General features: G+C 43.9%; 1 protein-coding gene across 4 annotated transcripts in view; it reads right to left on the minus strand.

Annotated features, from left to right (window-relative positions):
- Positions 1–26,760, minus strand: part of gtf2h4 (general transcription factor IIH, polypeptide 4) — a 136,011-nt gene that overhangs the window by 34,036 nt on the left and 75,215 nt on the right. For all 4 annotated transcript variants that reach the window (XM_049601596.1, XM_049601595.1, XM_049601594.1 and 1 more), the window contains exons 4-5: positions 13,474–13,605; positions 13,111–13,296 (exon numbers count right to left, since the gene is read on the minus strand). In XM_049601596.1, coding sequence (XP_049457553.1) covers positions 13,111–13,296; positions 13,474–13,605 — 318 coding nt within the window. The remainder of the gene's footprint in view (positions 1–13,110; positions 13,297–13,473; positions 13,606–26,760) is intronic.

Genomic DNA, 26,760 nt, shown 5'->3' on the forward strand with positions numbered 1-26,760 from the left:
TTCATACATTTAAAGATGCCGCAGTGTAACTGGCTGCATTTATGGGACTCACATCCCCATCAAAGCTCCATCTGAGAATAAAGAAGATTACGTGATTCAGAAGTTATTTCACAGCAATTCAGCAATTCAATGAACCTGAGCCTAATATTGCAAGAATGAATGTAAGCACAATTTCTTACCAGTCTGTACAATATTTCCGATTACAGCAGAGAAGATATAGGAAATTATATTTAATATATGTACATTCATTTAGTTTATATATTAACATGTCTCTAAATTTTCTGTATAATAATAATAATAATAATAATAATAATAATACATTTTTATTTATAATGCACTTTACATTCCAAGGAATCACAAAGTGCTATAAAAAGAATGATAAAAACAACAGTGTAGTACAATCAACTACAATTAAAACAGAAAAAGGCACTCAAAAGTGATACAAAAGAAAAGAACACATGATCAAAGCATTACATGGGATAAATAAGGATGAAAGTTACATGAAAAAAGTGGTCAACAGAAAGCTTTTTTGAAAAGGTGAGTTTTTAAACCTTTCTTAAAATTATCCACAGACTGTGGTGCCCTGAGGTGGTCAGGGAGGGCGTTCCACAGCCTGGGAGCCGCCTACAAACATTAACGCATCGTATTACATAAGGTCACTTCACATTACCTATGCTCTGCAATCTTTTTCAATGCCACCTCACCCCAACTCACGCTGTTAGCTGCAGCTAACATATTCGAATTTTTTATTTATTTATTTATTTTTAAGACATGTTCGAAGTTCACATACGCGGTCATTAAAATCTCCAATTCAGTTGTCATCCGCACTCCACTGATGATGGCTTTTGGTGCTCACCATGAATGTGCATTCCTCAGGCTGAACATACTCAGAGTTGATTGAGCTAATTCTGATGAGCTGTTCTAGAACCGAAAACTCAGATTTTCCCAGCTCAGGCTCAATCAACTCGGAGATCATGATTAGGCTCAGAGTTTGTTGAGCCTGCTCTCTGAAATAGGGCCCTGATCTACCAGAATTTGATTTATAAATACATGGCTGTTGATTGGAAAACACCTCTGACACACCCACCAAATGAGAGAAAACATATCTCAAAACCCATTGCACACCATTTCAAAGAAACATGCTATTCAACCCGAAAACAGTAGTAAAACGGTGAACGCTGTTTTGAGTTTGAACGTGCCCCTGCCCTTAAATAGTATTTAGGGGGTGTTACCTATACTAATAGGTTACTGATGATCAAGTGGGATTCATTAAGCTCATTTGAGATTAGCCAGGCCTGCGCGGCCTGCGCAGCGATCGTCGTACAATGCATGTTGATTAGATTTGTGTCCGACTTCATCCTGACTTGCTCTGACATCATGCAAAAGTGCAAGGGCGCTGCCTTGCTGTCCACCAAGACAATTAAGGAATGTATCCAGCCTTTAAATCAGGCGACACATTAGCATTAAAGGCTGCAGTGAAAGAACTGAATCAACAACAGAGTGAATCCAGAAGGCAGTACAAGGAGCTTGTGGAGCAGGACTTACAAAACTCAAACACAAAGAGACTATGGGAGTCGATTAGAAAAATGACTAATATGAAATCTGAAAGGAAGCCGATAGTGGCCCAGGACAAAGGCACAAAAACTAATGAATTGAATGCTTTTTTCGCACGTTTCGAAACTGACACTGTTAATAAATGTTGTGATATTATTAATTCCCTGTCCTGTAATGATGGTGATAGGTATTTAAAACCATACATATCGCAGCGGTGCCTGGATAGTGTAACGTGTGTGGTTGTGCTGCTGCTGTGGTCCTGCCAGATGCCTCCTGCTGCTGCTGTTATCATTAGTCATACTTCTATTGTTATTATACACATATGATTATTGTCACATATGTATACTATCAGATATAAATATATACTTTCAACATATTGTACCACAATAGCCAGAATTATAACTATAATATTATTACTTTCATTAATGTTGTTGTAAGCTACTGTCATTACCGTCTGTCCTGCATCTCTCTCTGTCTCTGTCTCTCTTTCTGTCTCATTGTGTCATACGGATTACTGTTAATTTATTATGTTGATCTGTTCTGTATTAAATGTATCTATTGCATGTCTGTCCGTCCTCGAAGAGGGATCCCTCCTCAGTTGATCTTCCTGAGGTTTCTACCGTTTTTTTCCCCCGTTAAAGGGTTTTTTTGGGGAGTTTTTCCTTATCCGCTGCAAGGGTCCTAAGGACAGAGGGATGTCATATGCTGTAAAGCCCGGTGAAGCGAATTGTGATTTGTGATATTGGGCTTTATAAATAAAATTGATTGATTGATTGATTGAATAGAGCAACTGGACCAGACGGCATGTCTGCTTTTTTACTAAAAACATGTGCTGTTCTCCCGGGTGTGGGAGCCCTTCTGTGTGGAGTTTGCATGTTCTCCCCGTGTCAGCGTGGGTTCTCTCCGGGCACTCCGGCTTCCTCCCACAGTCCAAAGACATGCAGATTGGGGACTAGGTTAATTGATAACTCTAAATTGTCCGTAGGTGTGAATGTGAGTGTGAATGGTTGTTTGTCTCTATGTGTCAGCCCTGTGATAGTCTGGTGACCTGTCCAGGGTGTACCCCGCCTCTCGCCCGATGTCAGCTGGGATAGGCTCCAGCCCCCCCGCGACCCTCAAGAGGATGAAGTGGTTAGAAGATGAATGAATGAATGAATGTGCTATTCCAACTATCCTTAGACTCACATACAGTGCCAGAGAGCTGGAAACATCGGTGATAGTCCCAGTTCTTAAAAAGACATACCCGCAAGAAAATAACAATTACAGGCCAGTAGCCTTAACTTCAAATGTGGTCAAGTCAATGGAGAAACTTGTGATAGAGAAACTTAGGAGAGAAACAAAGCAACATTTAGATCAATATCAATTTGCATTATCAATTTGTTTTGCAAACACCACATGCAAATTAATGTTGGTAAAACTGAAGAGATTGTAGTGGATCCCAAGTCCGTAGGAGACCACACTGCAATCTCTATACATAACCAAACAATTAAGAAAGTTGTCTCCTATAAGTATCTAGGAGAACAGATTGATAGGGATATGAGCTGGCACTCACATGTGCAAAATGTCTGTGCATGCATACATCAGCGCCTGCACTTCCTACAGAGATTAAGACTGTTTGGGGTCAATAGAAATATAATGATGATTTTTTTTTTTTTTTTTTTTACAATGCTAGTATTCTGTCTTAAGATGGTAGCTGGTTTGGAAACCTGACTGTGAAATTTAAATCCCAAATTGCTAGGTTGATTAATATGGCAGGGAAGATAATGGGTGTGTCCACACCTCTGATCACTCCTCAAGTCATTTTTGAACAATCAGTGATAAGACAAGCTCGTAAAATCGTGTCTGATCCTGACCATGTACTGAATCCTGAATATGAGTTATTGCATTTGGGAAGAAGGTACAGATTACCACGTTGCAGGTATAACAGGTACAAGGACTCGTTTATTCTGTTGTCGATCAAATTGATTAATGAGGAGTGTGTCTGATGTATGTATTATGTATGAGACCAATAAATGAACTGAACTGAACTGAACTGCAAGACCCCGGGCATGATGGGAAACTTCTGGCTCTTATCTGAACGAAGGGCTGATTGATTTAGATTTTGACTCAACAATATGACATTTTAGATAAACTTCTAACTTTTCTTGAATTTTTAGAGATTTAGATTTTATTTGTCTGATTTGAAGGTTTAGTCTGTTAACAGAACATGAGTTATGGATAGTGACATCTAACAATCAGACTAAATACATCCATCATAAACTACATGTAGTCTATAGTATATTAATATTGGACTGTTTAATTATTTAAGTATTTAGTAACACAGAAACTTGCAGTAAGCGAGATGTGAGGATTCTTGAAATAACATCTGTATACATATGTGAAGTCTGACTACTGTATATTTGACTGATCTTTAATGACAGCTGTTGTCTTGTATTCCTTTCCTCTGTGTTTGACTGTTTCAATTTATGCATGTAGTTGAGGGGACAGGTCTGTTCTGCAGCAACAAACTGATGTGATGCTGGTGTACATGACAATTCATGTAAAATGGGGGTTATACCATGAACATAAATTACTGTAAAGCATTTTATTGGCTATTCTGTCATAATTAAAACAATAGGAGACTGCGAACAAACTGATGTATGGGTCTGATAACATTTTTAATAAATTGGCATCAGATCTGACAGGATGTGAGTGTTTCAGTGACTTCCTGTATAGACTGAAGGCTGCTGGAAACTGTCAGGAAACTGACTGACTTGACCGTAGCTTTTTGTCACAGCCTCCTGCTGCAGCCACCTGATCTCATCCAGTTCCCAGGCGAGGCGCAGTTCACCTCGAACAAGCCTATTAATCAGCACACCAGAGGCACGTTTAATCTGGAAAATGTGTTCACCCTTTTGCTATGGTTTCCAGGTTGAAAGGCAAGTAACTATGAAATGTTGTGAAATGGAGTGCAACAAGCTTTCAGGTGCGTTATCACTTGTTTGATGGGTGTGTCAGGGGTGTTACCCAATTAGCAGCAACGTGTAAAAAAACAAAATTCCCGTTTCCAGATGGTTAAGAATGTTTGGTGCAGCTGGAGTTGACCTCTTTTATTTTTTTCTTTACAGAAAATTCAAGAGAAAATGTAAAGAAAAATGTTGCTGCATGAGGCCAATCGTTGTGAAAACACTTCAAATTAAGCATCAATTTAACAAATCACCTGGCGAGGATGCTGACTTTTTGCCTGGGACTTGTAAGCTTCAGCTTCAGTCTTTATTGCATCATTACACAGCGTTGCGTTATACATTATATTATGTTAGTTGGTCATGAAAAGCATATACAGAACACTTGTGCAGCATTCTTAATACCTCCACCAATGGAAAAAGAAAACCTTGTGCCCCATTTTCATGAAACTTTGTGGAAGGGTGTAACAGAGGCCCAGGATGAGACAGTGTTTTAACCAACTCATGGAGCTCATGTTAACTATACTGATTAAAAAAATGAAGGAAACACTTTATGGTCCCAGTATAATTCCAAGTCAGTTAAACATCAGGGATATCGATGTTTCCATTTAGGAAGCACAAGTGATTGTGAATCAGTTTAACCTGCTTTGGTGCAAATTAAAGTGACAACAGGTGCAGCAGGCAAAAGCAAGACAACCCCCAAAAAGGTAATGGTTTTGCATGTGGTGGCCACAGACAACTACTCTCTCGTCCTCCTTCCTGACTGATTCTTCTCTAGTTTTGTGCTCTGTTAGTGTCCTTGTCACTACTGGTAGCATGGTAGCATGAGGCGGTACCTGCTTAGCAGACTCCATGAGAATGGCATGAGGGCCTGACATCCTCTAGTGGGACCTATGTTCACAGCCTAGCACCACACAGCTTGACTGGCATTCGCCTTAGAACACCAGAATTGGAAGGTCCTTCAGTGGGGCCCCGTTCTCTTCACAGATGATAGCAGTTTCACACTGAGCACATGTGACAGATGTGAAAATGTCTGGAGACGCCATGTTGAACGTCATGCTGCATGACCGGTTTCAAGATTCAAGATTCAAGATTCATTTATTTAGTCCCTAAGGAAATTTGTGTTGGACATACACAGGCTGCTACCTAGGACATAACACATAACATAAACAAAAAACAGAAGTGCTGACAGTGCAGACATAAGGACATAAAGTGCGGTCGTAAAGTGCATACCTAAAGTCCATACCCACATACTCCATACAGACATACAATCATAAAGTGCCTACCTAAGTGTATACATACATACATACATACATAACCGGCCTGTGTTCAACAGCGTAATGGATAGTGGAATGAATGAAAATTTATACCTGTTCAAAAACCTTTTTTTATTTTTTACTGGGATTCTGTAACGTCTGCCAGAGGGTAACAGTTCGTATTCTGAATTTAACACATGAGAGGGGTCCTCAATTATTTTCCTGGCTTGTCTGAGTACAGTGTCTTCAAATATTGCTTGGATTGTGGGGTGCTCCCTCACCCCCATCACTTTCAGTGCACTGAGAGCTAGTCTGTTGATTTGGGACTTTAATTTCACAGTTGAATTTCCAAACCGAACAGAAATTGCATAGCGAAATATACTCTCATTCACAGCACGATAGAAAAGCAACATCACCTTCTGTTGGACACCAAGCACCCTAAGCCTACGTAGAAAGTGAAGTTGCTGCTGGATCCTAGTACACACACTGTTCACATGGACATTCCAGGACAAACTGCTGTCAATATGCACACCCAAATATTTGTATGAATCAACCTGAGCAATATTGACATTATGAATGAGTAATGGAGTATGGTCCCCCACATGACCAGGGTCAAAGACCATTTCTTCTGTTTTTTTTGTGTTAACAGTGAGGTGGTGGTCCTCACACCACTGTACAAAGTTGTTTACCTCCTGCTTGTACACAGATGTGTTTATTTCTGTATCCAGTAGACACAGGAAGGCAGTGTCGTCTGAAAATTTAATGAAAGAAACACTAGGATGACTGCTGATACAGTCATTTGTGTACACCGTAAATAAAGGGGGACAACTCACACACCCTTGAGGAACTCCTGTATTAATTGTTTTTGACTGGGATGTTGTCTGGTTCACTCTGACCTGTTGGGTCCTATTGGTTAAAAAAGAGTGATGCCATCTGATGATATAAGGGTTAACAGACATCTGTTGAAGTTTACTAAGAAGGATGTGTGGCTGCACTGTGTTAAAGGCGGAGCTGAAGTCAACAAATAGTAATCTGGCATAGGCCTTGGGATTTTCAAGATGTTGCAAAATTGAGTGTGTTATAGTAAGAATTGCATCATCAGTGCCACGGTTGTATCTATAGGCGAACTGCTATGGATCTAACTGTCCGTGTAAGTTTGACTTCAGCTTCCCCACCATCAACTTCTCTAAGCACTTGACTACAATGGAAGTCAAGGCTACAGGTCTAAAGTCATTATTTTGTTGAGGGACAGCTTTTTTGGGAAGAGGAATGATAGTCGCCTTCTTCCATAGAGATGGAACTGTGTGCGAGTCCACTGACCTTTGGTAGACAGGGGCCCAAGCTGTTGTGAGTTCCTCCGCACATGTTTTTAAAAGGAAAGAAGAAATACCATCTGGGCCTGCCGCCTTGTTTGTTTCCAATCTTTTAAATAAGTTTGTAACTTCAGTGTGGTCTATGTCTATTTTTGGGACATCACCCCCAAATGATATGGTGCTAATGACATTATTACATTCAGAAGAATGGTCCTGTGTGTCAAACCTGAGATAAAAGTTATTTAATTCATTTGCCATAGAACTGTCATCTGTTGAATGCAATGGTTTCCTGGTAGGGATCATATTTGTAATAGATTTCATGGTGTCCCACATTTTTTTTGTGTTCTTTGCATTAAAGTCCTTTTCAATGGATTCCTTGTATTGTCGCTTTGCTGCGTTGAGTTTCTGGTTCAGTTCCTTTTGCACTAGTCTTTGTTGCATTATGTCCTTGCTCTTAAAAGCAAGCCTCTTGCGTCTGATGCAGTCCTTGATGTCCTTATTAATGTATGACTTGCTGTTTGGGTATATCTTAATTGTCTTGTGAGGTATTACCGCCTCCACACAGAAGTTAATGTAGGATGTAATAACCTCTGTGGATGTATTCAGATCAGGTTTGTGAAAGATGTCCCAGTCGGTGCTTAAATAGCACCCTTTCAAAGTTTCAATACTGTCAGTGGACCAGATTTTAACAGTTTTAACCAGGGGTTTACTCCTCTTTAGTACAGAACGGTAAATGGGAATAAGGTGGATAACGTTGTGGTCCGAATTAGACAGCGGTGCCTTAGCTGTAGCTGTATATGCCTTTTGAATATTCCCATAACATTTGTCCAATACTTTATTGATCCTAGTGCTACATTTAATGTACTGATCAAACCCAGGTAACAACATTTCCAACTTGCAGTGATTCACGTCTCCCAAAATGAGTATGGGAGCATCAGGTGTACGTTGCAGCTGTCTGTGCACACAGTCCGCTACATGGGCTGCAGCTCTCACTGCGTTAGCACTCGGGGGTACATAAACAGCGCAAATTAAAATGTTTCCAAACTCCCTTGGCAGGTAGAATGGTCTGAGACTCAAGCAAAGTAGTTCAATGTCTGGGTTACAGACAGTCTCCCGTGTTGTGTACTGCCTACACCACTTATCGTTTATGTCCACCCCCCCTCCTCTTGCCCGTCTCAAAACTCCTGTCCAAGCGTGCAAGAGAGAAACCGTTCATCTCAACAAGTGAGTTGGGAATGTCTGGGTGTAGCCATGTTTCCGTAAAAACCATGGCGCATGACTCACGGTACTCATTGCAGTTCCTGGTGTAGAGTTTTAACTCGTCCATTTTGTTCCTCAGTGAACGCACGTTAGTCAGGATAAGCGAAGGCAAGGGCGGCTTGCTCCCCCGCCGTCTGAGCCTCTTCCTCACTCCGCCAGGTCTGCCCCTCCTCCGCCGCCGTCTCCGCGGCCCGTCCCTGTCCTCGTCCTGCTAGCTGACTCCCAGGGGATGTTGTAATTCCTTGGGCAGGTCGGCAAAAAGCAGTGCTTCTGCCGTATAGCTGTTGTGCAGGGACAAGAGTGTTCCCCTGTCGTAGAGGCGCATTTCCTGGTTGCTGTCAATTGTTTGGCATGGTTCCACTGCAGAAAGCAACAGAAGCAGTCCAACGCCGAAAACCCTCAGAGAAATCGCCATCCCGTAATGTCATGTAACAATAAACAACCGCTGACCAAACCAAGAACAATAAGACTTACAACATAACAAAATAACAAAATAACATAAAAGCAGCAGCTCTGCCGTCCGTGTCGCCGCAGAGCAGCGCCACCGGAAATTTGGTTTGGCGGTGGGTCAGTGATGGTCTGGGGAGGCATATCCCTGGAGGGTTGCACAGACTTCAATGTCATAGCCAACGTTACCCGACTGCTGTTAGGTACCAGGATGAAATCCTTAGAGAGATTGTCAGCCTGCATATACCCCAGGCCCCAAGAAGTACACTGAGCTTTCAAGCCAATTGTCATAATTGCCAAACAGTTGAATTACAACACCTGAGTCTGCCATGTGATGTGATGCCCTGTGACCTAAAACATCTTTTTGCAGATCATGATCGAAACTGTTTAGGGTGAACACTGGGCCTGTCATGATAATTAAATAAGCAAGTTATCAAGGTCAAAATTATCAACATCATGTCCATGTATTGTACCATATTGCCCTTGTGTTTATGTTTGTTTGTTTACACACACACACACACACACACACACACACACACACACACACACACAAGGCAGTGAATCAGGTAAAGTGAGGATAACGGAGAGGCTATTAGGTGTTTTTCCCGACAACTACTGACCCACCAGAGATGACGCGAGATGACGTCACACAGAGCCAGGAGGAGGTGAAGGGTCAGGGAAACGCTTAGTATGCTATTTACAGAGATAGCACTGGTGATCTGAACTGGTCAGTGGCGAAAAAAAAAAGCACTTTTAATGCACAAACTTATATGGGACGCATTTGCCTCCATATCTACCTCGTGGCTGCCGGCTGCATCCGCCTCCCTCAATACTGAACCAATTTTAAAACGAGTTGTACCTATGTATCATACGCACACATACACATGGGGAAATAGGGCCAAGGTCGAAAAATACCGAAGTTATACTTTAAGCTGAATAAGAGAGTAGAGCCCATTAATGTGTATGAGCTGGTATGTTCACATTATTAAAAAACAGTGGAAATAAAAACTAGCAATACAACTGACCTAAAAGCTCATGTCAAAGACGTCACTGAGAAATCCTGTCCTGACCACTGAAAAATCAAATTGGCAGTATCTTGCCTGTTATGAAAGAAATGACTCTCCATCCCCATGTACACAAGAGACATCTGTAAATCAGTGGATACATTTTTTTCAGGGTCAAAACCCCCACGAAATGACTTGTTTTACTTTCAGGATTTAATCCATTTAGTCCAATAATATTTGAAAGACCAGAAAAGCAGACTAAAGTTTAGCGCTCCACTCAAGTTAGTGGAGCGCTAAACTGGAAGTAGTCAGCTTGGCTGGTGGAGGTCTTTAGTGCGCTTGCTCTGTGGGCCTAATGATGCGGAAGTAGAGCCTCTCATCTGGGTAATTTCAAACTGCGGAAACAGATCTTTTTTGGCTTCATGCACCACTGAGCAACTTCATAGGAATGAACAGGGTCCCGCCTTCAACACTGTATCCAGGTCTCTTAATACATCCATGGTATATCCTCCACTACACCACTGGTAGCATCAGTAACTAATGGGCCTTTTCCACTGTCACTTTTGGCAGTGGTGAGTTAAGCCATGCCGCACAGATTTGCGTTTCCATTATCAGTTAAGATGCGCCATGCCACACCGAGCTGCACCAGAGATGGACCTACTCCAGAGTTGGTAAAAAAGCCAGGCCGCCTGCCCTCAGGTGGGTAGTGGTGACATCTCGCCGACTGCAGCCAACCTCCAACAACCCCACTTCTCCCCCTCAATCAAGCTGTGTGTGTTGCAAGACTCACCTCTGACTGAAGGAGACCAGAGAGAAAGTCACTGTGTTCAGCTCTCAGTGCTTTTGTAGCTTCTAACTGAATCTCTGTGGTTTGGAGTTTAGTTTCTCTCCTGCATCCTGTTTTTTACTTTAGAAACCTGCTTTATTTTACTGTTTCATGTCCGTTATCAGCTGTATTAGAAGTCCTTATTTTGCTGCTTCACAATAAAGGTTTTTACATAACGAAATAACAGGGGACTTTTACTGCGAAGAATCCATAGTAAATGAAATGTGTTTATCACTGAATTAGGAGACATTTTTCAGCAGCTTTTCTTCCATAAATGAGAGTCTAATAATACCACAGGGAGGAAGAGTGAAAGCAGAAACATCACAGTGAGATGTTAGGTTTAGAGCTGCAGACAACAGGCTCTTACTGCACCTCTGCAACAGCACACTCCAACAAGTAAACTTCTTTTACCTGCCATGCTGTGTGATGGAAAAACACATGCAGCAAAAATAATGGGGGACTTAAGCCATGAACCAGCTATTACTGTTTTTAAACATCATCACTCAAGACAAGCCATCATCAGTTAAAGACACACCTTCAAGTGGGCAGCCCTGTTGTCGGGGAAATGTAAATTCCTGCTGCGCTGGGCTGACAGCCCAAACCAAACCAAACCAAGCCAAGCCAACCCATAACTGTCGAAAAGGGGTATAAGGAGGCGGGCTCAGTGAGGGGTCAGTTAGTTTCACAGAGTGATCAGTACTGAAATTCTGAGACCAACACAAACATCAATATCTACAGTACAGGCCAAAAGTTTGGACACACCTTCTCATTCAATGCGTTTTCTTTATTTTCATGACTATTTACACTGTAGATTCTCACTGAAGGCATCAAAACTATGAATGAACACATGTGGAGTTATGTACTTAACAAAAAAAGGTGAAATAACTGAAAACATGTTTTATATTCTAGTTTCTTCAAAATAGCCACCCTTTGCTCTGATTACTGCTTTGCACACTCTTGGCATTCTCTCCATGAGCTTCAAGAGGTAGTCACCTGAAATGGTTTCCACTTCACAGGCGTGCCTTATCAGGGTTAATTAGTGGAATTTCTTCCTTTATCAATGGAGTTGGGACCACCAGTTGTGTTGTGCAGAAGTCAGGTTAATACACAGCCGACAGCCCTATTGGACAACTGTTAAAATTCATATTATGGCAAGAACCAATCAGCTAATTAAAGAAAAATGAGTGGCCATCATTACTTTAAGAAATGAAGGTCAGTCAGTCTGGAAAATTGCAAAAACTTTAAATGTGTCCCCAAGTGGAGTCGCAAAAACCATCAAGCGCTACAACAAAATTGGCACACATGAGGACCGACCCAGGAAAGGAAGACCAAGAGTCACCTCTGCTTCTGAGGATAAGTTCATCCGAGTCACCAGCCTCAGAAATCGCAAGTTAACAGCAGCTCAGATCAGAGACCAGATGAATGCCACACACAGTTCTAGCAGCAGACCCATCTCTAGAACAACTGTTAAGAGGAGACTGCGCGAATCAGGCCTTCATGGTCAAATAGCTGCTAGGAAGCCACTGCTAAGGAGAGGCAACAAGCAGAAGAGATTTGTTTGGGCCAAGAAACACAAGGAATGGACATCAGACCAGTGGAAATCTGTGCTTTGGTCTGATAAGTCCAAATTTGAGATCTTTGGTTCCAACCGTCGTGTCTTTGTGAGACGCAGAAAAGGTGAACGGATGGATTCCACATGCCTGGTTCCCACTGTGAAGCATGGAGGAGGAGGTGTGATGGTGTGGGGGTGTTTTGCTGGTGACACTGTTGGGGATTTATTCAAAATTGAAGGCACACTGAACCAGCATGGCTACCACAGCATCCTGCAGCGACATGCCATCCCATCCGGTTTGCATTTATTTTTCAACAGGACAATGACCCCAAACACACCTCCAGGCTGTGTAAGGGCTATTTGACCAAGAAGGAGAGTGATGGAGTGCTGCGGCAGATGACCTGGCCTTCACAGTCACTGGACCTGAACCCAATCGAGATGGTCTGGGGTGAGCTGGACCGCAGAGTGAAGGCAAAGGGGCCAACAAGTGCTAAACACCTCTGGGAACTCCTTCAAGACTGTTGGAAAACCATTTCAGGTGACTACCTCTTGAAGCTCATCGAGAGAATGCCAAGAGTGTGCAAAGCAGTAATCAGAGCAAAGGGTGGCTATTTTGAAGAAACTAGAATATAAAACATGTTTTCAGTTATTTCACCTTTTTTGTTAAGTACATAACTCCACATGTGTTCATTCATAGTTTTGATGCCTTCAGTGAGAATCTACAATATAAATAGTCATGAAAATAAAGAAAACGCATTGAATGAGAAGGTGTGTCCAAACTTTTGGCCTGTACTGTATGTTTTTAAAAAAATCTGACAGTTATATGTAATATACACTAGTGTATATATACACAAATCATATACCTACATTTCTGATAAGGATCCATTGGTTCTTAAATGATTGGGACCTATGTGCTGAGCAGAAATAAACTTGTAAGCGCTCTCAACTGTATGTACCTTTTCATGAGGCCTGCTTGAACCAGCAGCTGAGCCAGGTCCTGACTGACAGCAGCGCAGGGAGAACCCACCATGAAATGCAGGATGACCTCCCAGCGCTCCATGGCGTAGCGGTCAAGACTCTCAATGTCCCGTGCGTGGCGGTCAGGACCCAGAGTGCTGCCCTCATCTGCCCATGCTCTGCCCCTGTGTGTTGACACATCAGTAGAATCTTTTAGACTCTTTGACTTAAAACATCAGTTGATAACTGTAGCTACTGCATTCTATCTCAAACAGAGAGTGAGAGAGTGTGGACAGAAACTGTTTTTTAGAGAGTGCTGCAGCCCCACATTTAAACATCATGTTCACAGGGAGGAGACCTACCCGCCAAGGAGAGCAATCCTCAGGTTTTCTTTGAACACTGGATTTAAAATGTATCCCTGCAGACCACCCTGCAGCTGCTGACTGTGCCAAAGGCGGAGTCCTGCCAACACCGAGACACATTCATCATGATCCCTGCAAGTAGAAGCCAAAGACAAAAAACCCAATGAGCTGAAGTGGTTATTATCTGAAATGTGTAGTCAACAGTATCTCTCCCACTGAAAATAAAATAAAAGCTGAACCTGAAGGGCTTATTTACACAGTTTCTTGCACCTTAATGTTGTTTAAGATGGGGTTTCACCCTATAAGAATACAATTCTGGTGGTGATGCACATGGAAAGACACTATCATACAATCTGACAGAGTTATCGCCCATTCAAGGCAGACATAGTAACATCAACAGTGGGACATGCTGATGCTCTACCAGGTGTGGTGCTGTAGCCTTAATTGGGCTGTGGCTTATTCTATTCTAAAGCTGTATTACAATTCATCAGTGGCTGTTGTCATAGCAACACGTCCTTAAGTTCAAACCTGCAAAAGTCCATTTTATTCAGTTAGCCTGGTCATGATCAAAACCTTTTAGGGTGAACACTGGGCCTGTCGTGATAATTAAATAAGCAAATTATCATGGTCAGCAAAAATTAGCAACATCATGTCCATATATTGTACCATATTGCCCTTGTTTTATGTATGTTTGTGCACATCACACAAACACACACACACACACACACACACACACACACACACACACACACACACGGCAGTGAATGGAAAAATAAGTTCAAATGGACTCAGTTTTATTGCAGCTCTCCACAGCTCCAGTGTGAGAACATTTTTTGTTTAAGCTGAATGAGAGAGGAGAGCTCATTAATGGGTATGAGCCGGTATGCTGGCATTGTTAAAAACTGAAAATAAAAAGTAGCAATACAACTGACCTAAAAGCTGATGTCAAAGACTATGTTCTACTTGTTGTTACTTACATCTAATTTATAGCTAAAATGTTACTTTGTTAACAACAGTTCTGACCACTGAGAAACCAAACTGGCAGTATCTTGCCTGCCTATTATGAAAGAAATGACTCTCCATGCCCATGTGGTAAATTTCTGATATTTATTAAAGTTTTATATAAGTTTTTTCTTTTTTTCTTTTAGAATACTTCTTGTGGATGCGCTGAGATGCATGATCAATGACGTATCCTGGGGTCATTGGGTGTTTCAGTTCTTTTCAAACACCCTCACCCAGGTGACCCAGCTGTGGGTGATCAGTCCCCAGCAGCAGTTAACCACAGGGCCTCCCTCCTCAGTCATCGCCACCTTGTGGCTCTCTCTGTGGCACTGATGACATTCTTAATGGCCCTCTTCTTTGCCAGCCCCACTACCCCCAGCTTTATGAAGACTCTGCTGAGTGACCTGCCTGCAAAGCCCCGACTTCCCCCTCAACAGGCTCACAGCAGGTATCCAAGCCCTGCCTCTTGCACTGCTCCGTCAGCTCCTGGTACTTGGTGCGTTTTCGCTCTTGTGCTTCATCCATGCGCTCTTCCCAGGGCACAGTGAGTTCTATCATAACCACTTGTTTGGTGGAATCAGAAAAGATGTTGTTGATGCAATGTGTTCTGGAAACCGCAGCTGCTTGCCAGGATCAACTCTCAGTTGCCAGTTGGCTGCTGAGGCGAGGAGTCCAGTTACTGATCTTGGTTGTATGATGTTTTCCTCTCCAGCCTTAACAAAGTTGATAATTGTCTTTGGCCGATGCTGGTGCTAATAGCTGAGGCTACAGTCTCTGCTACTGCTTCCTGCACTTGATCGTGCCGCCAGCGGTAGCAGCCTTCTGCAAGGGCCTTTGGGCAGCTGCTTATGATGTGCTCAAGGGAACCTCTCCCTGAGCACACAGCACAAGATGGTGATTCGCTCTTGCCCCAGACGTGGAGATCTGGCAGGCTTGGTAGGCCGTTGTACATTCTCCGTTGACTCGACTGTTGACAATGGAACCTTGTGTACCAGCAGCGGCCACAGGATCCTGGGCAGGATGGCATGTTGGTAAATCCAGGCTTTGAATCTTCCTGGTAGACCTGACTTCTCTGCTTTTGTTAGCCACTCTTCTAGGTACTTTGATGGTCTTTTGGATGGAAACGGAGTCCTTGAGGCTGGCGTCGAAGATCTTTCCCAAACTGTCAATGGCGTAGTGTTTTCCGAGGCCTCAAGGGAAGCCGCCGAGGCTTTGGAGAGCAATGACAGCCTCCGTCTGTTTATGATTTTTTGCCTGGCATAGGTCCAGCGTTGGGGTCTCGTAGGCATGGCGGCTCACCGGGCCTGTAGCATTGTAGGGGAAACACTACGACTATCGAGCAAAATTATTTGTGATCGATCAAAATCCTTAACAATCAATCATCGATAACCGAAAATTGATGCCCATCCCTGGTCAGGTCCAACCACAGGACAGCCAGATCTCCTCTTGTTTCCCGGGCTTCTCAGATGAGCTGGGTGATGACACCTGTGTGTTCCAGGCAGCCGGGTACTCCTGGAACCCCCCTTTCTGCACTAATGTGTTAATGTAGTCGTTCTGGAGGATAAACTCTGTCAGCCGTCAAGACAAAATTATTCCATATTAAGCAGTGATGTGGATCAAAACTGTTTAATGTTCTTTGAGTTCTTTTAAATCCATACACCCTCTGCACACCTCCACTGAATAAGCGACTCTCCCTCTTCACCAGATCACTCTCAAGATATTCCACAGGTGTCGGAGGAGTCCTGCGCATCTCTTGTAAATAATGTATGGCACACAGCTGGGTTCTGGAGCTGAGGCTGATCTTGCTCTTTCACCACTTCCTGCACCTCTTTCAGGCAGGGCTCTCTTAGGTCAAAGTCGACCTCGGGGGGTGGAGGGTCAGTGAGAGCCTTTTGGGGATCAAGCACCTGATCTCTCTGTGGATCATGTAGTGTAAAAGTTGTGTTCAAATGAATCAAGGTTTTAACCCAAAATTGATTATAAAGGAGCTATATAATCATGTATAAGGTATTATAAAGACTTTGGATCAATGTTAAGTATTGTTAAAGTATTCACAATATCAGATCATTATGTGATGTTGTATGCACTTACTGAAAGAACACACCATGTTTTGTTCAATGATGATTCACACACACACTCACATGACTATGACTAAGGCTTTATTTTATAAGAAACTAAGAGCACTGCGGACTGCGTAGAAAGTCCCTAGAATTCACATATTTTTTTTAAAAATAAAGTGAAAATGAAACCAAACATAAGGGAAGGAAATTTGGGAAATTCCAGGCTGCATTACACCACTAAAAATGGGCCCAATCAGAATTGGACACAAAGAAAAGTTCTCCACCAATAGAATTGGCCCTGAGTGGGAAGGATTAGCAAAAAGAGGTGGAGACTCATTTGAATCTCCACCAGCATATAAGCTAGAACGCTGAGAGCAGGATTTTAGTCGCATCCCGGGGGCTGACTCACGAAGTTGTATGTGTTAATGCCTGTTGACACAATAAACTTGATTGCATCGGACTTTGCCTGTTTCCAGTGATTCTTTAAGAGTTTGCAACTGAATGTAAGATACCAAATCGACATCTGAGAACAACCGACAGAGACAAGAGGTTCAAGGTCGGGAGCCTACAGGCCCACTTCCAGGCACTGATTTTTGACACTTCAAGTGGCGAGTTAGCCAGGAGAGAAGGACGTGTTGGAGCCGGAGACCGGGGGCACTGAGCTGTACGCCGGACACACAGGTGGCCACCAAACTAAGGTAAGCAGAGCCTTTTTTCTGCCTAAACCGGGTGTGTCTGGGGTGCAGTGTTGGAGCCGCCCAGGTCGAAGGTATTTGACATTGTTCCTCCTCTAAAGAACCTAGTTATGATGAATTAATCATTTGATTTGCTAAGAGAGACTTAAATTGGTTGAATTATTAAGAAAATTATTGAGTCACAACTAACATCACTGGGAAACGGCTAGGTCTGGTGCAGCGCATGCGATCTTGGCGCGGAAGAGTGAATGTGTGTGTGAATGAAAAGAAAATAAGTAAACAAAAGTAGATAAAGATAGTTAAAGTATTTAAAGTATTGAGTAAACAGAGAGAACAAAGAAGTAAAACCGGTATGCAGAGATAAAGAGTCAGAGGTACTCAAAAGCACATACGTGGTTACCGCTGCCGAAACTTGCCAACACTCCCTTTGGCCTGTAGGGGCGGGGGTGCTGATGCCAGCCGGCAGGCTGCGCGGGCGGAGTGCTGGTAGTAAATCCGCGGATACAGCTGTTGGCTTGCCTAGCATACCCTGAGTGGGTGTGTTAGGGGAGACACCAGGACTGTGATAGGCGGTTTACTCTTAAGAGATAAAAGGTTTGAAAAGAAAAAGCTTCTGTGGATACCGCTGTTTTGAGAAAAGTGACCTCCCAGCCAAGAAGGAGGGGGAGTCACCGTAGACAAAACGGGCCTGAACGGACTGAGCTTAAGACGTTGCAACTACAGAGAAAAAGAGAAAAAGACCAAAAATAAGTCAAAAGAATTAACAGATCGATCAAAAAGTGTAAAAATTGTAAAAATCTGACCGTAAGCTGTAAGTTTGTTGTATATACATCATAATATATTTCGAAGTTAGGTGTGTAAAAACAGTATAGTGTTGTAAATATAGTAAAGGGTTAAAGAGATAGCTGTAAAAAGACTGACAAATCATTGAAAGACTGGCTTGACTGAGAGTACGAGAGGAGGAGGTGAGGACTGCAGCTAACACAGACTTGGGAACTCAGCCAACGGTAGTAGGCTTACACAAAACAGAGCTTTGTTATAATTTGGCATTTGGGTCTGATCTTCATTGGGTTAAAGGTCGTTACAAGAAAATAGACAAATTGGGGTTTAAATGTTTTGTCATAATCTAACATTTGTGTTTATTTTGTGAAATCTGCTTTAAAATTGTTATATGAGGTAGTTATTAACAGTGTCTCAGTGAAACAAAACCAGATAAGGGCGGCCTGACGGTATCAGTAAACTATCTGGGGACTGGAAAGCTAACGGTGCCAACGAACAGTCCATATGTTTCACTGATTGAACCAGTTGCTCGGGTGAACTCCATACAAACTGGTTGGCTGTTAAGGGGAGAATAAAAAGACATATCTATTAATTTAATCGAATATAAATAGAATAAGCGATGAGTAAAGCTTAAAATAAGTAAGTATAACTTATATGAATAGGTTTATAACAAACAAATAACTGAATAAAGGTAGGTTGAGATCAAACTGTTCAGAGCTGGGTGGAATAGAGCCAGCAGAAAACAAATTAAAATAATAAATCAACCTGTTGCAGTAGGGAGGTGAGCACAGGAGAGTGACGGTGAATCTAAAAATAGATGGATGGGGGAGAGATCATTGAAGACGAGATTTGGGGAGAAGAACACTGTTTAACTGAGGGCCCGATAGAATACAGGGGAATACGAACACATTTCTGGATAGAAAGAAGTTATTACGATAGTGAAGGGGTTGAGCACGAGCAAAGTGAGCAAGAAATTAAACAAAAGCTCTGGCAAATCACTAAATTTGTAAATTTGAAGAAAGTAAAAGAACAATTTCCAGGTGCCCCGTGGGAAGCGATCTTGCGTAGCCTGTGGAATCCATTTTCATTACATTCACTATTACAATATATGTGTGAAAATTATGAAGGTGCGCCATTAGCCTCACTGCCTCTGCAACAGATAAGAATACAGAGCAATACAGGAGAAGTATATCATCCTCGGCTGCAGATCACTATTGTACCCAGAAAAGTTGAGTGGGAGACAGGAAAATTTGGGTGCCTAGTTCAGGTTCCACAAAAGGGTGGGTCACATAAATTAGAGTATAACCCAATTGGAGGAACACGATACAAAACTGCTATAACTGTAGGGAAACGCCCACGCCAACGCCCACAGCGCCACCCCTACCCACAACACCACCCCTACCCACAGCACCGCCCCTACCCACGTCACCACCACCCCCATACCCACAAGAGCCTGCACAACCAGTAATGGGACAATATCCATTGTTGGACACCATAGAGCTGGGGGACCAAATGGGAGGGACGTTCACAGTAACCTTAAACAAGCACATTAAAAAGGAGCCCAAACGAAAGAAAACATCAACTCCAAGAGTCCAGTTGCCGATGGAGAAATTTGTCTCCTCAGACACAGAAAGCACAGATGGTTCGATAGCTGATGAAGAAGATGAAGAAGTTGAAGTCTTAAAGATAGACCGACGCCAGCGAGCACCTCACAGCAGGAGAGGTAGTGGTGGTGCCTGGACCACTGACATGGAGCTGACAGGATTTGCCAGTCAAGAAGAGACTCCTCCCCTTGAAGAACAGGACCCACCCGCAAAACAACGTAAGGATCAGAGACACAGATAATTAAAGTTAAAAGGTACCAAGCCTTACCATTCAAGCTGTTGTGATGTCTCTGCTGGAGAAGTCAAACATCCACAAAAGGCGAAACAAGAGCGACTGCTGAGACGTCAGAGTACCTCTGACATGGAAATATTACTGGAACAAGAGATGGGACGCCTCAAAGAAGACTGGCTGAAGCAGAGGGCAGCCTCAAACCCACCACGTGGCGTGCTTAACAACGAGAGTACCATGCAGGTTGACAGAAACAACCACAGCCCCGACGAAGAGAGTGGGAGGGGAGACATGATGCAACAAATGCAGGACATGATTGAGAAAACCAACAAAAAACTGGATTGCATGTCTCAGGAAATAGAGGCTTTGGAAGAAGGAATGAAACAATCTCAAAGCCCGAATAAAGAACAAAGACCCAATGCCAAGCCCACAACAGAGCACATTACTATACGACTCCAGGGCACAATGGAGAAAGATCAGTTGCAAGCAGGGGACATGCAAGACACGGACACGGATCTGACGCCACACAATATCTCAATGCACAGCAGCAATCTGACTCCAGAAGGTATGACACTAAGAAATGGGAGAGTCATAAAAGTGCTCAAGATGGCTGAAGAGGAGAATGACGATTGTGAGGGGTCCAGCATGTACCCTATAATAACAAAGACCAGTGGCAGAAGACAATATGAACCTTGGCTTTTTATGGACATGATAGGCCTGGCAGAACGCCTACCAATACTCACAGATGGTGCTGACAAATGGATACTAGCCCTGGAAGAAACTACAGCCGGTATACGGTTGGCAGTAGGGGATATCAAAGCTATCCTCATGTATGTGGCAGGAAAACAAAATACCAAGGAGATATTTGCAGATGCTGGACTGACTGCAGCCTTTGGAACCAATATCAACGATGGAGTGGAATTTGGAGGCTACCGATCTCGCGTGTGGGAACAACTGAGAAAACACTACCCAGCAAAAAGGGACCCATCCAAACTGGAAGGAAAAACCATGGGAGAGGATGAATGTCTCTCGAAATTCCTGCACAATTTCCAGAAGAGATGGAAGGAGGAGACGGGAGAGGCATGGAATGCTAACAAAACCACTCAGAGTCTCTTTAAGATGATGGTAAAAAAGGCCATGCCTGAAGAGGTACAGCGACGCCTAGAGGGTGTGGTGGGTTTGATGAAGATGGAATGGCCATTGTTTACAGAACACATCGTTCATCATGTCAAGCTTTATAAGAAAGATAAAAAGAAAAAGGAGGAAGATGATAAACAATTGGCTACCAAGCTAACTCAGCTACAACTGGGAGAGTTAAGCAAAATGGTGAAGAAAGAGAAAGAAAAAGCCAAGGTTCAGGCTCCCATGGTAGCGGCAACCCAAGTGGCTCCGCAGAGTAGCCAGTCCCAAGCCCCTCCACAGCCAACCCAGACCGACTCCAATGCAACAGGTAATGATACTGCTGTTAACGCCACACATCACCATCACTACTACCAGATGCAGACACCAAGAGGTGGTGGCGCTCAACGACCCCCCAGAGGGCGGGGCCGAGGAGGAAACCACGGATGGAGAGGGGGCAGGAATTATATTCCAGGCAACCAGCCGGGCTATCAGGAACAATTCAATCAACAACCAGGACCACCTCATATGGGTGCAACCTACCCAGGGGCCAATCAGGCTCCATCTGATGGTCTCTGTTGGGGGTGTGGACAGCCAGGCCACATACGAGCTCAATGCCCCAGCAACCCATGGGAGGGACCAGCACAGAACTGGCCTAACATGGAACAACCACGCCCTTGGTAGGGATGCCCAGAGGAGCCTGAGGGGGAACTGATGTTACCAGCTATATCATTGCAATCACATGATGAACCAATCATACCTGTTGTCATCCAGGACCGTGAATATCCTTTCATGGTTGACACTGGAGCTACATATTCATGCATTGGAAAAGAAGGCTCAAGGCTCCCCCTGTCCACATCATCGATAAAGACCATAGGCTTCTCTGGGAAATCACAAGTCATACCACTGACAGAGCCCGTTCCAATGCTCATTGCAGGCAAGGTCATTTGTGCTCCTTTGTTATATTCAGCCTTCACTCCAGTAAATTTGTTGGGAAGGGACATCTTATGTCCTTTAAAGGCTAAGATTATGTGCACTCAAGATGGACTGTATTTGGATTTCCCCGATGATCCCCCACAAAGCATGATGTCTCAGCTTCCCCAGACCATATCAGAAGAACAACAGGCCCTAGTCTATTGGCTTCAGTTGTCACCTGAGGAGTCACATCTCAAACAGAAATGGACTGAATGGGAGACATGGATCCGCATGCATTATGACACAGTACATCCTCTCACTCTGCCACTGCACTGCACGCTCCTGTATGACAGAGATCTGACTCACATAGACTACCAAGAATGCTGGGATACTGTAATCAACAAAAAACCATGTCTGATCACAAGTGAAGACATATTTCTGGGGCCGGAGGGCGTAGCAGCAGCTATTCACCTTCCGGAAGAATTAACAGGGTGGTTTCAAGTGCCAAACTCCACACCACACGTAACGCTGTTGGTGGCAGATCATTGTGAGTCTCATCATCTTGGTCCTATGGTCAGGCGTGCTCTGCAGGTGCAAGAGTGGACACCTACGCGAAATAAATACGTTCACATTTCTAAAGATAAGCAGTTCATCAGGATCTCATTTAAAGTAGGTGATGAGGCAGTAGCACAAAAGGTGGCGGTAAATGTCACCACATCCACACAAATGGCAATTGCAACAGAGCATGAAGAAATGCTAAGCCAAGTTCCACCACAGTTGTGGACGGCCCATAAGACGGATGTAGGCTTAATAAAATCAGCCCAACCAGTTCACATTAAGTTAAAACCACATGTTAACTTACCATATCAAAAACAATATCCTCTCAAGCAGCATGCCATTGATGGTATCAGACCAACAATAAAGGGGTTGGTAGAGACTGGAGTATTGGTTGAGACTAAAAGTCCTTGCAACACACCAATCTTTCCCATAAGGAAACCAAATTCAACAGACTACCGTTTGGTCCACGATTTACGAGCTGTAAACGCGGTAATAGACAGGGAAATACCACAGGTTCCTGATCCTCATACATTGCTTTCAAATATCCCACCAAACACTCAGTGGTACACAGTCATCGACTTATGTTCAGCCTTTTTCAGTGTACCACTGCATCCAGATTCTCAATATCTTTTTGCCTTCACGTATGAAGGCCGGCAATTTACATATCAGCGCTTGCCACAGGGTCTCTCCGAATCGCCATCACTATTTAACCGCGCTTTGACACAGGATCTGGCTAGTCTGAATGTGTCAAGCACTGTGTTGCAGTATGTAGATGATTTGCTCATCTGTAGTGCAACCAAAGACCAATGTGAAAAAGATTCCATTGCTGTACTCACAGCCTTGGCAGAAGGCGGACACAAAGTCAGCAAAAACAAACTGCAATTCTGCCAGCAGTCAGTTGAGTATCTGGGGAGACAATTATCTGGGGACAAAAGGCTTATTGCGCCCTCACAGCTAGAAGCAGTAATCCAGGCCCCTCAACCGCAAACGGTTGGCCAGATGCTGTCTTTTCTGGGTATGACAGGTTACAGCAGACCGTGGATTTGTGACTATGCTATAAAAACTGCTCCTCTCAGGGCTCTGATAAGGGCAGCAGGGCAAACAAACAATGCAGCACAGTTGCAATGGACAGAGGAGGCGAAGGCAGCGTTCCAAGCCTTAAAGAGTGATGTGCAATCCGCTCCCGCGTTAGGGACACCTAATTATGCTAAACCTTTTCACCTCTATGTTGCAGAGAAATCTGGGTTTGCGTGTGCTGTCCTGATGCAAGACACGCCCACAGGTAAACAACCACTAGCCTATTACAGCTCCAAACTTGACAACATAGAAGCTGGTTTGCCACCCTGCTACCAGGGACTGGCAGCAGCTGCTTTTGCCTTTCAGAAAGCATCATCGCTGACCATGGGACATCCAGTGACACTATACACGTCTCACCAAATTCATGCGTTATTGACAAGTCCACGTTTTGTTTTAACGCAAGCCAGACGCACAGGCTATGAAGTTGTTTTGTCTGCCCCTGAACTTAACATACAGCGTTGCACCATTGTTAATCCTGCAACAAAGCTGATGTTGCCTACAGAAGGTGCACCACACAATTGCATTCATGAAACAGACAATTTTATGCGCGCTAGGGAAGACCTACACAACCAACCAATTCCTGCAGATCTTACATTGTTTGTTGATGGCTCCTGTTTTCGCGACGGCACCGGTAGCCATGCAGGATATGGTATTGTTCAACTCAATAACACTGATCAAAGCTTTGTGACATTGCAATCCTGTAGCCTCGCTCAACCTTGCTCAGCTCAACTCGCAGAGATAAAAGCCTTGACAGCAGCATGTCAATTGGCAAAAGGAAAATCACTAAATGTTTACACAGATTCAGCATATACCTATGGTGTATGTCATGTTCATGCCAATATCTGGAAACAAAGAGGGTTTCGTAGAGCTGATGGCACTCCAGTAACCCATGGGGCTGCCATTCTCGACCTTTTGGAGGCCATGTCACTTCCCAAAGCTCTAGCTGTAATTAAGTGTCCAGCTCACCAGAAAACCGATACATTGATAGCAAAAGGTAATAACCTTGCAGATGAAGTGGCCAAACGGGCGGCAATAGGTGCAACAATGGCACCTATACTTACCATACAAGATTATGAGTCACTCACTTCCTTACCCTCGCTTAAAACTGCCCAGGATAGGGTAGACGAAGCTGAAAAATGTTTGTGGACAAAAAGGGGAGCTATAAAGAATATGCGACCAGGGCCACTGCAGGGTGTATGGTTAGATGCTCATGGACATTTTGTCCTGCCAAGCTTATTGTTAAGACATGCCATAATTTGGGCGCATGGTAGTGACCATTGCGCAAGGGGGGAGATACTAAGGAAACTACAAGCAGTATGGTGGTCACCATTTATGGCAGCTACAGTGGACAGGGTATTAAATGAATGTGACATCTGTGCACAACATAACATCAGGAAAGTTTTTTCAGCTCCATTGGCACACATACCACCCCCCGACGGTCCTTTTAGACATATCATGCTAGACTACATAGACATGGGACCACAGTCAAGAGTCAGGGGAATGAGGTACGTTTTGGTGGTCATATGTAGATTTAGCAGATGGGTGGAGGCAAAAGCAACTGCAAAATCAGACCACAGGACAGTTGCCAAATTCTTGTGCCAAGAAGTCTTCCCAAGATTTGGAATGCCAGACACCATATCGTCAGATAATGGCAGCCATTTTGTGTCTAACGTCATACAAGAGACACTGAAGCAACTAGGGATCAAACAAAAATTTGGCTGCGTGTACCATCCCCAATCACAGGGAGCTGTAGAAAGGGCAAATGGTATTTTGAAAACCAAAATAGCCAAAATAGTAGCAGATAGTGGAAACAAACTTAACTGGGTGGATGCTTTACCGCTTGCACTGATGTCTATGCGTTCACAAGCCAGCCGAGTCATGCATCTAACACCGCATGAAATGCTTACGGGCCGGCCCATGCCGCTACCATACTTAAGAGGTCCCTATGAGGGACCGTCCCTGGAACAGTTACAAGGTGAGATGTTTGATTACTTACGATGTCTGACTCGCATCCACAGGGCAGTGTTCCAGCAGGTGAAGGGTGCCACTGAGAACAGAGAGGTCGACATCCCAAGAGACGAAGAATACGTCCTGGAGATTTGGTGTACGTCAAGGTGTTCAAAAGAAAGTGGGACCAGCCACGGAGGGAAGGCCCATACAAGGTGATACTTGCCACACCAACTGCCTTGAAAGTTGAAGGTAAGGACGTTTGGTTTCATCTTAACCACTGCTGCAGAGCTAACCCACAAGGCCCAGCAAGACCCATACCCTGGCCTAGAACCAGGCAGAGAGCAGCTTCCCCAGAAAGTGATCAACCAGAAGGGGATGGCGACGCCACCCCACAGGAACAGGGGACAAGGAGATCAGCACGCGTTGCACGAAGACGCAGGGCAGAGGCAGCCCAGGGAGATGGCAGCAGTCCAGCCCAGAGTGAGAGCAGCGGGTCACTACAGGAGAGGGTATCAACAGTGGCAGAGAGCTCAACAGAGAGGAGCTCCTCAACCTCCAGGACTGGCAGCCAATCTCAACCTCATGAGTCACCATCTGCTAGAGATAGGGAAGATCTTGAGGGGACAAGTACAGAGAGAGAGGTGGCTGCAGAGGCAGAAAGACAGGAGAGAGAGGGAACAGAGGCAGAGGGAGAAGAGGGAGAAGAAAGCCTCGACTCAGAATCAGGCGAGAGTGGCTCAGCAGACTCAGGTTCAGAATCAGGTTCAAACTCAAACTCAAGAGACACAAGGGGATCAGACCCAGGAGAAGGAACAGCCCCCCGACAAGCGGGAGGGCCTGAATAGCAGAAAAGGAGGAGCTGATGTAGGAGTGATAGGTGTAGTGCTACTAACCCTATTGCTCATTCTAAAAGTAAGGCAGAGTGCAGGAGTAGAACTGGGCAATCAACATCAGATGCAGATGAGTGAATGTTTAGTGGCTTTAGGAACCATGGCTGCGAAACAAGGACAGATACCACATAGGGAGATGATACAACTAACCTGCTACAAATCACATGCTTATGATGACATCTTGGTGGAGGGTCCAGAAAATATCAGGTTGCATGGTCAAGCTATAAGTTCACACTGCACTGCAGAGGGAAAGGTGACAGCAAGAGTAATATGTGACACGAGAGGCTGCACTGATACAGACACCAAACACAGTGTCTCCACTAAAATAGCTCACCAGTGGCTTCAACTGAAATCACCCTCCCAGAGAAAGCCAAGAGAAGTGGTGATGCAGAGGGCAGAACTAATTAA

The sequence above is a fragment of the Epinephelus fuscoguttatus genome, linkage group LG17 (assembly GCF_011397635.1).
Source record: "Epinephelus fuscoguttatus linkage group LG17, E.fuscoguttatus.final_Chr_v1".
NCBI lineage: Eukaryota > Metazoa > Chordata > Actinopteri > Perciformes > Serranidae > Epinephelus > Epinephelus fuscoguttatus.